This window comes from Rhea americana, unplaced genomic scaffold (genome assembly GCF_003343005.1).
Source record: "Rhea americana isolate MKP2758 unplaced genomic scaffold, rheAme1 scaffold_37, whole genome shotgun sequence".
Classification (NCBI taxonomy): domain Eukaryota; kingdom Metazoa; phylum Chordata; class Aves; order Rheiformes; family Rheidae; genus Rhea; species Rhea americana.
In genome coordinates this window covers 756,850-772,377 of record NW_028186501.1, presented here as the reverse complement: position 1 = coordinate 772,377, position 15,528 = coordinate 756,850, and the positions used below count along the sequence as shown (strand labels likewise).

Sequence of the window (15,528 nt, the reverse complement as noted above, 5' to 3'; positions counted from 1 at the left end):
AAACAGTTTTCAGAACAGCCCCAGACATCACCAGCAGCACTATAAAATGTGGGTTTTTCTCCCTGCTAGTGCAGACACAAAGAACCTGGAGAGCCAGCAACCCTCCCTTCATCATTATGATTTACTTATTAACAGCAGGCACCTTCCTCAGTTTTCTGCCGTCTGGATTTGTTTTTTCTTTTTCACTTTATTTGTCTTTGTTTCACTGCTTACTCATTCTGCTTATTTGCTTTAAGAGAYTGTGCTCATCTCCACTCCCACAGCAAACTTCACACATGGAGGGTTAGCACACATCTAAAACAAGCAGATGCTTCTTCAAAGAGGCAAGAACATCCTCCTATAGCCATGCTTTGCAACACCAATCAGTTGCTGTATAAAGTGTTGGAAGATTGGAGAAGTTACTTTGGTAACTTCCTTCTGCAATAACCTTGAGAAATTGCCAGGGCCGGTACTGCATCTTCCTCCAGCTGAGCATAGCACTCCTGGATAACTGGCCAGCTGCAGGRGTGACTGGGGAATCCCTCCTCTCTGCAAGCCATCTTAAAGAAATRTTCTATGCTTCCTGGAGCCCTAGCAGACAGGAGACCCTTAACRCAGGCAAGCTGGAGCCTTGGATGGGTGATGCAAGACTTGCATTTGTCCGAGGTGAAACACAGCCTGGCTTTAAACCAAAGTTCTGCTGGAGGCAGCTTGATCTAGTTTTTCAAAAATAGGACCTGGCATCTGAACTGGCTGTTTTAAAATCAACAACAACAACAAAACACCTCCAAGCTTCAGTTCTTGCTGCATGTTCTCACGGGAGTCCTGCAAGTTGCCCCTGGCTCAGCAGGTGGCTTCTCCTCCTCATCACCTCTTACATCTGGACAAGATCCCTCTATCTTTCTGTTTAACATCCTGCTGTTTGCCCCATCTTCATATACCCTTGTCCTACCTCTGGAATAAGCTAACAGTAATTTGGCAACACACCTGCCTGAATGGTGTGATTGTAGTGATTCTAGTGCACTATCAAGTAGCAAACTCTTAACATTCGAGGAAGGAGCCAGCAGATAGCCTTRATTTGCCTAATTTACTTCACTGCAAGATTAATACAAACCTTCCACCAATTCCAAAGGAAATTTTGTGCACATACTCTGTGTGAAAGCAAACATTTTGGCCAGTAGAAACTAACCTCTTGTGCCACCTGGAAGCTTGGAGCTGATAAAATTTTAGCCCTGAACTTTGTCTATTAGTTCAAAAGAGAGAAAAACATAAATTTGTTCCTGTTAAATATTTCACTCCCTCCCTCCAATACACACACCTCTAGCAGATATCCTTAGAAAAATGAAATTAAAATATATTAAAAATTGAGAAGATTTCATTTCTGCTGGGCTGTTYGTTGTATAGGTCTTTCCAAAGAGGTTTAGCTATCTGTCAAAACAAACTAGCTTTTCCACTTCAATAGTATCAGAATTTTTCAACTCCTAAAAGTGATCTGAGTTTTTTGGCAGCGTGACACCACTTACCTAGACACTTGCACAGTATTTTTTCCTTGGTACATAGCAAAAATGCCATTTCCATTATTAGTTCTRTGCATGTTCTCCATGTGATGAAAGCCTTCAAACAAGTTAAAAGCTCGCGTGCTTTTTGTGCATTTTGCATTACATTAACATCCACGGTCCTAATTCAGCCAGGCTTGCACCTTTAAATTAAAAACATGTTTAAGCATTGTGCTGAATTAGGACAGAGAAGCCTGCGTTTCGGAATAAGTACGTACCAAGAGCTTTGCTGAGCAGAGGGCTTTATAGGGGCACMGCGCTGAGGCTGTTTAGCAAGGCTGCTTTGCAAAATGACGGAGCGAACCCRCCTTCACGCCTGCTGCGCGCCTCTCCCCCAGGAGACGGCTGGTAACCGCGTCCTCCTGCCTTTCAGGGTGATATCATCGCCGTCACCAGCAGAGTCGATGACAACTGGGCGGAGGGCAAGCTGGGCGACAAAGTAGGGATCTTCCCCATCTTGTTTGTGGAGGTAGGTGCAGTCCGTTCTCAGCCCACCGCAGCGCCGGGCAGAGCCCCGTCCCATCCCGCGCCGTGCCGTGCCGTGCCGTCCCGTGCCGTCCTGCGCCGTGCCGGGACGCGGGGCAGCTTCCCCCTCCCTCGCTGAAACGCAGCCCCCGGCGCGTGGGCAGGACAGAGGGGCCAAAAAACACCCGGAGCATCGCTGGCAGAGCACCAAAATAACGCTTATAATTAGTTCGGCTATAATTCTGCGCCATAACCGCGCTTCATCGAGGACGCGTGTCGCGAGTCCAACCACCTGGCCCCGGACCGCGAGGGCTCGGGTCACAGGCAGCCCCGCCGCGTCCGGCACCCTCCGAGCCACCGCTCTCACCGTCGTCATCGTCTTCTTCTTGGTCTAGACATTAATTGTATCCCTACAATTAAGCTTGAGATGCAGGGTGTAAATGGCACCAACGAGAATTCCTAGAAATAAAATTAATTGTAATCGTCGTAATTACTGAAAGCGCTTCTTCATGACAGGACACTAGTAAAATATCTTATTTGAAGTTCTAATATATTTTCTAAAACATCTTTTCATTTAATGAAATCATTTTAATTCAGTAATTACTTATTTAAATCTGGCATTAACAGAAATATGTTTACTATAACCATATAAAGCCACCAAGGAATTGGAAATAATTTATGAAGGYGGCAAAGGTAGGTCTGGTTTGGCAGATACAAGAGATTTCTTGGCTTTGACACTTAAATTTGTGCCCCATTTTATCCCATCCTCTGCTGCTGAGTGAAGGCAGAAAAATGGTTCTGGTTTAATTACATACAGAAATTATAATATTATCACTTTATATGTGTACACATGCGCACACTATGGTTTTTAAACCTTGATTTAAGAAGTGAGGAGGAGGGAAACATGAAAACAATCCATGCTTTAAAATGATAATGCTTGAGACAAATACCTAGTCTGTGTTAGACTAATTCTTGTTCATCCCAGGAGCCAGGCATATTGCTTCACATGAGTGGGTGAGAATCTTGAAGTTTTGCAATTCGTTAATGTCAGCAGTAAATCATGATTAATTCCTTTGGCAGTCATTGTGGTAAAAAAAAAAAAAAAAAAAAAAATCACATTGTCACCACATGCCCTTTGCTATTAATACTGTAGTGATCAGCAGTTTCCAAGAATTACTGTTTAAATATTGCCTCTATGCAAATTCAGGGCTTGACTCTGTTCTCATTAAAACCAAAAAACTGCTTTTTTTTCAATGGAAACAGGATTAAACTATGAATGTTTTGGCCTAGAGAGACATAATTGGATGGATCTAAYTCTGCTCACAAACTATGAACTATCAGGGAGGTCTTTGCTAAACTAGCGCCAAAAAGATGCCTGTAGAGGTTTAATATCCCGTTATGAAATGCACCCAAGCTTGCTAGCACAAAACGAAGAGGAAGATGTGCCCAGATGTCCCTTCTATTTCAGAGTTAAGTTTCTTATAACACTGTGCTGGAGAGTTAGYCATCTCCTCTTATACCTCTGCAAGTCAAAGGTTTTCACACAAAATGAAGCTTTCAGTAAAGCACTGGAGAGGCGTGAGGAGGCAGGGACAGGGAGAAGACATTCAAGCCTCAGTAACATTGTCTAAGCAACAAATTTTTCAAACCAATTTYAATCTGGCTGCTAGCTTTGAATCAGTTGTTTTGCATTTGGGATTTCTCACAGAAAACATAAGAGTAACATAAAAAAAGAGACACAGATTTTTAAAGATCACCTATGATGTCCTCTCAAATGTGAACACAACTGTGCTTCTAGACAGGAAAACGGAGGGGGGAGTGGGGGTGGGGGAAGAGCAGTCACAGGGCTGAATCTGTGAAAAGTGTAACTTCTGGAATAGCATCACTCAATTTTCCTTCTTTCTGTTCCAGCCAAACACTACTGCAAGACAGCTCCTACAGACAAGCAAAAGCCACCAGTCCCCTCAGCTTAAATGCACATCACCTTTAAGAATAGCATCCCCCAAATCAAAAGGCACAGATTCACCAACTTTCCACAAGATATCRGACTCGAGGAGGAAGAGCCTGAGACAATTCTCGATCACAACTGCCTTAAACACTCTGAACAGGATGGTCCAYTCACCCGCCGACCGGCAGACCTTGGAGATCAGCTCTCCTGTGCTCATCAGCTCCAGTAACCCCACCGTGGCCACCCAGAGCAGTGAGAAAGTGGAGTTTCCTTATGGCCCGCCTGTCCAGGTAAGACAACAGCAGCACAAACGCTATAGGAACAGTACTATGCAGAAATGCAAATTATAGGTAGAAATGCTTGCTGCGCAGATAGACATTCAAAGAGCTAATGAACAGACAATAAAACAGCTCTTTTAGGAAGGATTAAGCGGCATTTAAGAATTTCTATTTGTGGTGATCTAAACAGTATGCCAAAGCTTAGCTGAACTTGGATCATTTATTAACTTAATACTTGCATATCGTTCAGAAGAAAGAAAGATGGCAAAAGACTCCTGGTAACAGCATCTGTAATGGAATAGGTCACCTATGAAGTCCAGCAGCTTAGGGCTTTTTCTCTCCCTTTTGAATTGGAAAGGTGTGTCTTCAGAGTTCAGAAACCCAAGACAATTCATAAAGTTATCAAAGTGACTAAACTTGGATAAAACACATTCCCATTCCTTTTGAATTGGAAAGGTGTGTCTTCAGAGTTCAGAAACCCAAGACAATTCATAAAAATAAAGTTATCAAAGTGACTAAACTTGGATAAAACGCATTCCCATTCTGATTTCTTTCTTATGACACTAAGCTGCAGGGATAGAATATGAGAAAAATGGACAGCTTAACTTACAAAATAAAATATTTTCCATTTTAGAAAGATTARTACAGAACATGAATTCTCAGGGGCGTTAACTGGGCCTTAGCTTATTTACAGTTACGTGCTAATGTACATGCCTGAACGCATGCTACAAGTGAACATCTATTTTGCCATATTACGATGTTGCTCCAAGATAGACTGCTCTCAATGTCTGCAAAACTAAAGCTAAAAGCAATCATGGGCCACATTCAGCTGCATTACTTCAGTGATGAGAGCCTTTCTTGGCTTGTCTCACTGAATTAAGTTGCAAGTACTAGTATGAGTTGGCAAAAATGGTTCTGGTGTTCCAATACCCATACTGCCAAGTTGATAGGTAATGCACTGACTGCGGTCAAGGGGAGTTTTGCCAACAACTTGCACAGGGGAGTATTTCACCATATGACTATGTCAGGTTACCAGCAGCACGGTAGGGCCTGCAGAATCAGGCTGTCTGTTGTGGGGCAATAAAAGCCCAGCAAGATTAATGAAAAAGCTGCATTGCATTGAGTGGATCTGTACTGCCAGGGACTGTTTTAATAGCCTTTTCATCTGACACTGTGCTTCAAGAAAAGTAGAAACCTGCTCTTTTTCTATTGTATTTCAGTTTTGTTGGCAAGCCAAGTACACAAGTTGCTCTCCAACCTCAAAAACTATTGATTAAACTCCCAAATTTATATGCAGGATATCACATGTTTTGATATCCCTACACCCATCCTTAGTTCTGCCTGGAAATTTTGTACAAGTGTAACCTGAGGACTTTGAAGACTTGCATAGGATTCCTGCCACATTCAGCAGCCAAATCAAAGTGCCTTCTGCAACTAGTCTGCTGCAAGTTGCCAACTATACATGCACTGACCAGCATATGTACCGTAGGGCTTGTGCATGCGGAATACATAAGATCTCCTGGACGTGTACGTCACAGCTGCTCTGTACCTGTGCACTAAACCAAACATGCTAGGGGCTTGCTTCACAACTGATTTACAGGGCATATGCAGATATTTGAGGATGGGAAATCCTGTCCAGAAGCATGGAGCTTCATTACTACATTCTAATCCATTACGTTTTCTCCAAAGGCATGCAATCTACAGAGTAGGCTTCTATACAAAAAGCAAAGATGTGCTATTMGGCAGTGCTTTAACACCTGCTGAAATAATTATTAGCCTCCTGCTTCTTCTAACCAGGGTCTTTGCCCTTTGGTATATCAGCCTGCTACTTGCACTTACCCACTTCCAGATGAATGGTTCCTACCATGAGAGAGTAATTACCATGGAGTCCCTGCCTGTCTACGAGTTAAACCTAAGACTATGCCAAGAGAGGCTGAATTTAGGGCTGAGATAATTCTCTCCTTATTTTAGGAAGAAAAATCTCATTCCTTCTTCTGATCTAAGATCTCAATACAGAGTCTTTACAGATCACTTGAAATGGGAGGGAAAAAAGCTTTTGTTTAGATTTATATGACATCTGTCATATTCAAGGTTGCTTTAAATGCTTTATAAAGCAATAAGCCAGCCGCTAGTAGTTCAGTCTCTATGTAATAAAATCCAGCAGGGATTTTGTACTTAGCAATAGCCTGTAAAGAGCCTTGCATGTTAGATCCTGTTTTATGTGAGAGGAAATGAAGCCTTACAATAGAACTATAGTTCAATTGAAATTGTATCATGTCTCATGAACCCAATATCGTTTTACCAAAAACATCTCAGTGTGAACTATTGTCAACAACATAAGCAATAGAGTGAAAATGTTAACTTGTTGCTTTAGAATGGTTCTGAATTTCCTTTTTACTATATGATAACTTTTTTCTCCTGGAGATTTACAGAAGGGTGTATTTGTTCTTCTTGTGGCCACACAGGTTGCAGTTTTTCYATTTTTCATATCTGGATTTGAGTTGCTGGATTTGACTAACCTGCAAATTTGAAGTCCTAGTCTAGACACAAAGTGCTGGTTAGGTAGTGTTGCTTTTTAATATTGTTTTCTAATATTTCTAATATTAATCAGATTGAAAGTGCAGTGGGGAATTTGTTAATAAGGGAACTTTCATGATCAGAACAAAAATTCCAAGGTTAAGAATAAAGAACAATAAGTAAATAATAATTGTAAAATAATGGGAGAGACAAGGGTTGACGTTAATTCCAAAGGTTACTTTATCCAGAGCTTGTCAACTTCTTGTGAAAATTTTTCCCTGATAGTAACAAACTTTTGAAAAAATGGTAGTGCATCTCCAAAAGCATGGTTTGGACATGACAATTTTATATACACAACATCATCTGGAGGGAAAAAAGATCTCTCTTGGATTTAAACAACTCCAGATAAGATAGAAGTTTAGAAATAACGAACAACTGTGCACCCAATGCTAACGCTGAAAGTTGCCTTGGAGTTTGACCATCAAACTGGGGCTTTTTGTTATTAGCAATGACATAAATGAAAGATTTACACAGACTGAACTGCACCCTTAATTACTTCTGTGCATTTTTGTGCCCTCTAGTAAGTTTTCCAAAGTTGAGTAGCCTAGATCTTTGTGTGTGGTCACAATACGGTGCGCCAGATGGAGCTGAATCTTTAGCTCAGCTGTTTCAACTCCTGGTTGTTATCCTCAGCACGGTTCATCCAGGTGTCAAGTCTGTACTCAAAAGTCTGCTGAGTAATGAATATGGATCCTTGTTCGTGATCCATCTGAGAGTCACCTGCAAACTGCACAGAGTCTCAGACGGATTTTCCAAAACCTGGCAGCCAAGACTGAAACATTTTTGAGRGTAAAGCATGTAAGGATTTCACTGGTTGTTGAATGGAAGTTGTCCCATAGGACAACGTATAGGGTTGGGTAGTTTTAGCTGAAGAAGGGCTTAGCTATGCAGTAGCCTTTGAAAGGGGAAAAAAATGAACAGGTAGAAGGGTTGGAAAACACTTGCCTTGCCAAGCCCTCTTGAAGGAGTGCTGATGCCATGCTTTTTGCCACACAGAAGGAGGTATGGTGCTGGAAGGGAACAAGTATTTGCATGAGAATGGGGAGCTCTGGGTGAAGCCGCAGAGGCTCTGCTCAGGCGGTTAGCAGGTGAATCACTGGCATTAGGAATGCACGCCGCAGCACCCGCCCACCCTGGGAGCGAGGGAAAGTCCATGTTCTCCTATCTGGGGCTTCTATGCGAAACCCAGTGAAGTCTGAGAGCAGCCACAGTGCTCCACACCCAAACACCAGAGCTTTTCTCCCTCTGAGAGAGAAACTGCCCTTGTCAGCAGCATCCCTGAGCACTGCTGCTCACACCTCCCTTGCTGGGCAGGTGCTTGCTCCGTTGGCACACACTGTCCTAAGTACGCCTGACAGTGAATTTTGTCCTTTCAGGCAATGACCTAGTTTCATACCCTCTGTGAGATAAGGATTTAAGACCTTATTGCTGCAATTAGGTTTGAAAGAAACAAGGCTTAGGATTGCAGAAGGGAGAGTCTTGGCATCAGAAGTCATTTGGGGATGGTGCAGAAAAGGACTTTAGCAATCCAAAACTGAAAAACAAGTGACCTATTAGCATCTGAGGCTTTCCATCCATCTCCTCTGCAAGGACATGCTTCCAGACAGATACTGAAGATAGATTTASATCTATTAATTAAAAAACTAACAAACAAACAGGCATTTTGAATGGAGGTGTCCATCCCTTAATTTAGGGTGTTTAGGGTTTCCCCCCCACACACACACATGAAAGTGGGAATTTTCCAGTAGTCTTTAGTTATGTGACACTTGCCCTAAGCTATAAGGCTACCTATGTTCCAGGGAGTCAAGGAACAGTGTTAGCATCTTGAAAAGCCCTGTGCTGACATCCCCAGGGAGGCTGGCACTTGGCTGGGAAAAACACAGTTCATATCAGGAAAAAGAAATGAAGGTTTAAAAAGCTGTGCCAGGTATTTCTAGAGTTTCCCAAACAATATGTACCTGACTGCCTGGCACTTCCATCAATGGGGATCAGGTCGGACTCATTTCAGTCCATAAAAGGGAATAAACTGGGAGAGACTGGCATTCCTACAGGCCCTCCTACTGCCTCTGTAAGTGCTGGCTCATTAAAATACTCTTCCTTCCTTCCAGCATTGCCAAGCCATGCACTATAGTGGAGTTAAAACCAGTTTGCAGAGCTTGCAGCTCACCCTGTCCGTGCATGTGTTACGTTGTGCAATTGAACAGGCTGCAGGGGAGAGGGAGAATACTCCATTGCTAATCTGAACCTTTCCTCTCTGCTTCCAAGAGAAAATACATGAAGCTACAGGAATCTCTTGTCAGACTGCTGATCTCATTTCCCAGTCACAACTAAGCTTATTGCTGTGGGCCTGGCAGTACTTGAGTCAGGAAACATTTGACCAGAAGTTGCTGCTACTCTTTACTACTCATTAAAGTGAGCCAATAAATCTGACATGCACAATCAAGTACATTTGGGGGTTTTTATATTAGAAAATTATCTGGAACATGAAGGACTTTCATGCACCAAGAGCATTTCCTGTCTTTGCAATGGAAATGGGAAAATATCCCTAATGCACAAATCATGTCATGAACACTCTCTTGCCAAGGAATTCCRCCTGCTTCAGCAGGGAGAAGTAAGAGCTTTAGAAGAAGCCACACYAGAAAACATGTTGGAGACGAGCTGGATAGGGAGATGGAATAAGAAAAGGTGTTGAGACAGAAGATAAAATTTTATACTTTTAAGRGCTTTCAAGGTACTTGTAGGAGATGCAACAAAACTAAATGCTGAAATCATCTTTATACTTATACCTAGCTAGAAAACATTCAATKAAATGTTTTTTGTTGAAAACAACAACAACAACAACAAAAAGCAGTTTTGACACAGGCTCTGAAGTGATTGCTGCTTATGTGCTGAGTGGGAATGGGGAGAAAAAAAATTAACCTCTCCACTCAGGAGTGACAGTTCCGTTAGGAATACTAGCAAAAGGTTTTACTTTTGCTCCAATACAGGAAAAGAAACCCCAGTTTTCAAAGCTTTTGATTATCAAAATTATTTAAACAGAATGATAATTTCTAATCAGCTTCATTTATATGAGAGGAAGGTCTGATCCCCACCAGAACAGGAAAACAAGAAATGCAAAGATGTTTGAAGCTTACCTGCCATTCCAGGTCCAGAAACAGAGGCTGTAGTTGCTGGGTTTTAATTAACTAAATTCACTGCAGAGAAACAGAGCTGGTGAGTCACTTTTTTCTTGTAGGTCCATGCTAAGAAAATGCCCCAGCAATGTATCAAAGACATGACCACTAGAAATTAGGGTTGAAACGAATAAGAGATGAAAAGCTCTGACTACCTRCATCATGAAAGATCCTGTGGTCTTTACTGGAGAGCACAACTGCTAGTCAAATTCTAGCCCGGTAACTTTCCTCTGGCCTAAGATTTCCCAGGGACTCTCCACTGAAAGMGTTCTAGTGCTGAGAACCTTGTTTTCACCTCTGAAAACAGCTGCACTCCAAGGGTGCAATATGGCTAATGCTCTTCAGTTTATGCAGGACTGAATTTCAAATGTGGATGAACTGATTGCTCACATTAGTTTCACCCTAGGACACATTTTTATGTTTTAGAAGGGATAAATTAGCAGAACAGAGTATCATGAAAATGCCAGATTGAACAATGCCATCTTTTCCTTCAAACCCTTGGGTCCAGTCTGTGAAGATAGGCCAATATGCTGCTTACTGTACTCCCCCATGACAACCTACCACCAGAACCTCTTTGATCCAGATGGGCTGTGTTTTAAGGATAAAGAAGACAAAAAGAAAAGCAAAGTTCCTGGGTAGAAACTGGAAGGAACATAAGGAATGCACACTGATGGCACAGATCACCGTGTTCAGTTAGACCTTCCTGTGCAGGGCTCAACAGAACCTCTTGTTTTCACAGTTCTTTCAGAAACAAATTTTAGCTGTGAAAGGTGGTAGATTGATAACCCAAGAGAACACAGTTCCCAGTTCTCAGAGCTGGTGCAGTTCCAGGTGTGGCAATGCTGCCTCTTCCATCTCATGAGATAGACCACAGCCTTCCCATCTGTGAAACAGAGATAACAAAACCTCCCTGCTTCTGAGGGTTTTCAGAGACTTCACTAATCTCTTAGTGTTTGTAAGCACTTGGAGATCCTCCAAAGCAAGGCATTACAGAAGTGCAGGCTATTACTGTTACGTACTACTATGTGCTTCGTGCCTGGAGAGACCACCTCTGGAGAAAAGAGATTTCAGTGTCCTTGTTGCATTTAATCCTCTGCCTTGCCACTGAAAGGGTAAACAAGAAGGCAGCTAAGGCTGGTGAAAAAAAAGTCCAGATTAAATTGTTTTTCTTTTGCTATTTTAACAAAATTGGACTTCCAAGTGAAAAGGAATRGTCTGCTTTCTCTAGAAAATTTTCAGTTTTCATTGAAAGACCTTACATCTCAATTGCTAAATCAGTTTGCAACCCATAGGCAAAATATTTCCATTAAACCATGCTGTAATACAGCTCCCAGCAGAATATAGCCCAGTGCCTTCATTTTTTGGTGTGGCAGGAATTCCCTAGTCAGATAACTTTCCCATGACACAAGTCTCCTCACCAAGAGGGAAGAGGCTGTTCCAGGAGATGTAGCCCAGCTAGAGAGGTAAAAAAAGTGAGAGGAGACACTTAGACCTATATCATCCATTGAGCACTGCAGTAGCATTTCTTAATCAAAGTATTTTGTATAGTTGACTAATATAATTTAGGTTTTTTTAATCTTTATATGTTTTTGGAAAAGGATTAACATTTTCTATCTCTAATAGCTCTGGTATCAGTTTTTCAAATCATTCAATAAAACAGCTATCAAATGGTAACCAACTGCACTGGAAATTAAATTAAAAAATCCCCATGTCTTATTCTCTGMATCTGGGAGGTTCCCATCCTCCCTCTGCCATGTGGAGTACACTAGAGATGACGCTGCAGAATCTACTAGCTCCAGAGAGGTCATTCTATTTGCCTAAGTTTAAAGCCTTGAAATAAACTGCTGAACTAATGAAATAGCCCTCTCATTAGCCATGAGTAGTTTCCCTATGCTTTTACTCACACCATCTCTCTAAGCTCCTTTCCTAGAAGAGTTCAGAGGTACACAAGAGACTTTAATCTGCATATGCCTGCTGTTTTTTGCTACTGGCCTAGATAGATTAGTTATGATGCTCAAGAAACGTTTTCTCTCAAGGCAAGCAAGCCAAAGTCATTATCTGCTAGTAGCTAGTAGAGTACAAGCAGATTTTGCAGGATGAACTGGCACTAAGACTGTTACCGATAAGGAAAATGAGTGAGACAACCTCTTAAGTTGATGGACCTTGTCTGAAGCTCATCTTTTCTGCACAAATTGAGTTAGCTTTGTACTCAGATCTCTCCTCTGCCTGTTTTTTGAGCACCCTGTGGCAGATGGGGGCCCTGAGGTGATATTCCAACCTGGGTCTCTAAAAAGTAACTGGGCCTGAGTTCCTGCCTACAGAGTGGTCAAACCCTCCAGTAACTTGTGCAAGCCCCACTTCAAATAAACTCATCTCCAGAAGAAGTCGGGGTGGGAGGAGACCAAACAGTAATGACTGCCCCTATGGTTCTCAAACAAAGCTAGTTCACTGCCAGTTTTGCCTCACCTCCCATACACCACACTGAATTCTCTTAAATGGCCAGATTTAATTCCTTCATGAATACTAAGAGCAATAAAAAGCAAAATGTGATCTCAGTTATAATCATGCACCAGTGTGGCTTTAGCTAGGACAACTGCAAAGGATTAACTCAGAAGCAAACATAGTCCCAAATTTCTTTTGTTTGTAGATGTTCAGTATTTGTGCTTCACTCCTCTCTGGGGCAAACTTTGCCCATGAACAGTGCTGGAAATCAAATGTTCAAAATTAAACATTAACTGTATCAATAACTTGAAAGTTAAAGTTATTGATATTGATACTGTATCAATAACTTGAGGACATACAAATGAGAGAGAAAGTAGGAAAAACTCTGGCACAGCAGAAAGAAGTTGGGTTTGTGAACAGTCAAAAAAAATCAAGTGATGAATTAGTTGCTCATTTGTTTTTTCAAAGACAAACAGAACCAATGGCCCATGTGAACAGCAGCATCCTGACTAGCTGCAATTTCTACCACATACAGTTGCTTTGCACATACAAGTCTCAGTCTCTTCTGGTCTCAGAAGCTAACAGGAAGGAAAGGTTATAGCAGCATGGATCCGTTGCACTCCATTTACCTTCTAAAGCATTCTAAAGTAAGGAAATTCACTATGGTAATAAGACCAATTTCCAGATCTCTGACGAATAAACCTAAAGTGAATGAAGTAAAGCACACAGTGACTTTTGAGGAATTTCCATGTATGCTCTCCTCCATTAGGCTGAACAATAACTTTTCAGTCAATAAATCTTGACATTCACTTCAAAAGAAACCAGTATCTACTTATCTGTGTTCAACATCTAAAAACCACTCATAAAATGTATGACAACAGGGTTGCAGTGTTGTTAACTGCATAAGGATTAAATCAGAGCGTCAAGGGACCCAAGGCAGGGATGGAAATGCCAGGTCTTCATTGCCATACAGTGGCAGGAGGGTGCAAAGTTCTGTCATTAAAGATAGTGGATGTGYGGGAATTCTCTGCCTTTCCCCATACTAATTACTGAACAGGTCGTGCTGGGAGAGATGTGGGCTGCTGAGTGTTGTGAGAGTCTAATGGCCTCTCCGGAGCACATTGGCTCAGCCCCACTGCACTCCGCAGTGTCCGTCCCACGCAGGACTTGTTAGATTGCCTAGGTGACAAGATGAAAACAGTAAACAGCTTCAGGTAGTTTTCAACAGCAGGGACCAGAATGAGCCTACATGTGTAGCCTCCACGCGGAGGCTCAGCTGCTGCAAGCATCAGCGCCACGTCAGAGGGAAGAGCTGCCTGCCACGAACGCTAGGTCTCCCCAAAGCGAAAGACCTCCCTTCTCACGCTGAGCGCACAAGCCACAAAGCCAGAGCCCACTGAGCACAAAGGACAATTAAAACAAAACTCAGGACAAAAAAAAAACCCACCAGGCAAGTTCTGAAGTCACAGGTAAACAGCAGGAAAGTCAGAGGGGAAGATTAGGCAAAGAAAGTTAGACAGCACGTGCCTCTCCTCAAAAAATAGAATAAGCTGATCATGCCACATGGAGAATTTCCAACGCTAAGTGTGAAGCAACAGGGGAAACAGCCCTAGTACACCGCCCTCAGTACTGGTGTCTTACCAGGACTACAGAGAGGTTAAAGATTTATCTTCTGACTTGCAGCCTATTTGCAACAGAAGCAAGAGCTTTTTTACCTACCTCAGCAGCAGATGTGGCAAGGACTTGTTCAATACACAGTGGCCAAAAATTACTTTGACAGCAAAAATGATGCTGAGGTTCCTCCTTTAAACATGAAAGACTCCTATGAGAGAAGGACAAGCTGGGCATTAGGTTGATTGATACCTCTCCTTAGATGCAAAATGATGGTAGGGAAACAGCTACCTCAAACCATATGCACATGAAAGACTCTCCTTCCCATCCTCTTGTACCACAAGTTGTACAGCAGATAGTTATTTTGCTCTACCCGACAAGACTGGCATCATATATATGCAAAGGTTTATGGAGCTCTTCAGAAGAAGGATACCATAGGCATGGTAAATAGCTTTAATGATGGTTATTAAAAGATCACTGGGGCAAGGACTGTATTGTTTGTTTTATACAGTGCCCACACACCCAGGTGGAGCTAAATAAACAGCAAGTGAAATGATAATGATTATACAAGTCTCTCACCTGGCAGACATGACAGTCTCCTACTGGTTAGCAGGTCTGGATTTTACATTTGTTTTTTGCCAAACTCCTTTTTCTTCCTGCAGTGGGCATTAGACATAGTAAATGCATCAAAGGCATTCAGCTTATTCAGAGCTTGCCAAAAAGGAGTGAAAAAACACAGAACACAATGAATGAGTGTGTCCCCAGCTCAAGTGGATCTCCTATTTAAGCCTAACCATGATTATAAGTTTAGCAGATTTATGGCTCAAACTTAACATTTGAAAGTCATTGCTGAAATTAAGTTTATTCTGTTTAATCATTGTTCTGAAAAACTCCTCAAACACAAGATCAGCTGTCCTAATAAGCCTGCAGGTTGGCATCTTTCCAGCAAGAGCAGACTCCCCACTCAGACGTGTCCCCATTCTGAGCGCAGAATTCAATCACAAGCAGAAGGGAATCAAAGATGAAACTGCACTAAGAGCAGCGCACTACAAACCTAGGCAAAGCCCATTTATTTCTGTGCTATAAGGATATAGGAGTGATGCTTATCTATTTGATATCCATGTTATTTTACTGGCCTTAGTGGAACTAGTTCTCATTTTTGGTACTGTAAGCACAGGGTGCAAGTACATCAGCCACTGATGAGTAACCTCAGTTTGATATGAAAGTCTGAGTTCCTTATTTATTTACAGAACAGGAGGAGCATGGTCAGCCCTACCAAACTCTACCTAGGAAATTGTCTCAATGTTAAAGTAGAAGGACCACCATGAGTCCTCCTGCTATTGCATTTTGAATTTAAACTTTTTCACCAGATGCTCCAAATTCTTCTTTCCCCTGAAATGCCTCTGTAAACAAATCAAAGGCACTTTAACTGACCTTGAGTCAATGATAGTTCTGCTTCAAGCAGGGGATTGAACCAGATGACCCCAAAAGTCCTTTCC

The 15,528-nt window shown here is 42.0% G+C and overlaps 1 protein-coding gene and 2 long non-coding RNA genes across 7 annotated transcripts in view; 1 reads left to right on the top strand and 2 right to left on the bottom strand.

Annotated features, from left to right (window-relative positions):
- Window positions 1-1,852, bottom strand: part of LOC146591460 (uncharacterized) — a 2,027-nt gene extending 175 nt beyond the window's left edge. Inside the window, exons 1-2 of the long non-coding RNA XR_014896777.1 lie at window positions 1,754-1,852; window positions 1,503-1,678 (exon numbers count right to left, since the gene is read on the bottom strand). This is a non-coding gene — a long non-coding RNA (uncharacterized LOC146591460). The remainder of the gene's footprint in view (window positions 1-1,502; window positions 1,679-1,753) is intronic.
- Window positions 1-15,528, top strand: part of SH3RF2 (SH3 domain containing ring finger 2) — a 47,801-nt gene that overhangs the window by 20,254 nt on the left and 12,019 nt on the right. For 2 of the 3 annotated variants that reach the window (XM_085312715.1, XM_085312717.1), the window contains exons 3-4: window positions 1,909-2,004; window positions 3,912-4,238. In XM_085312715.1, the coding sequence (XP_085168841.1) occupies window positions 1,909-2,004; window positions 3,912-4,238 (423 nt within the window). The remainder of the gene's footprint in view (window positions 1-1,908; window positions 2,005-3,911; window positions 4,239-15,528) is intronic. The other variant, XM_085312716.1, reaches the window with a different exon arrangement.
- Window positions 1,853-15,528, bottom strand: LOC146591459 (uncharacterized). 3 transcript variants are annotated; one of them, XR_014896774.1, is made up of 4 exons: window positions 15,464-15,528; window positions 2,951-3,071; window positions 2,368-2,459; window positions 1,853-1,962 (listed from the first exon to the last, which is right to left on the bottom strand). It is a non-coding gene; the product is annotated as an uncharacterized LOC146591459 (long non-coding RNA). The 3 variants fall into 3 exon arrangements; XR_014896773.1 differs by lacking the exon at window positions 15,464-15,528 and adding an exon at window positions 4,027-4,277; XR_014896772.1 differs by lacking the exon at window positions 15,464-15,528 and having other exon boundaries at window positions 2,951-3,529.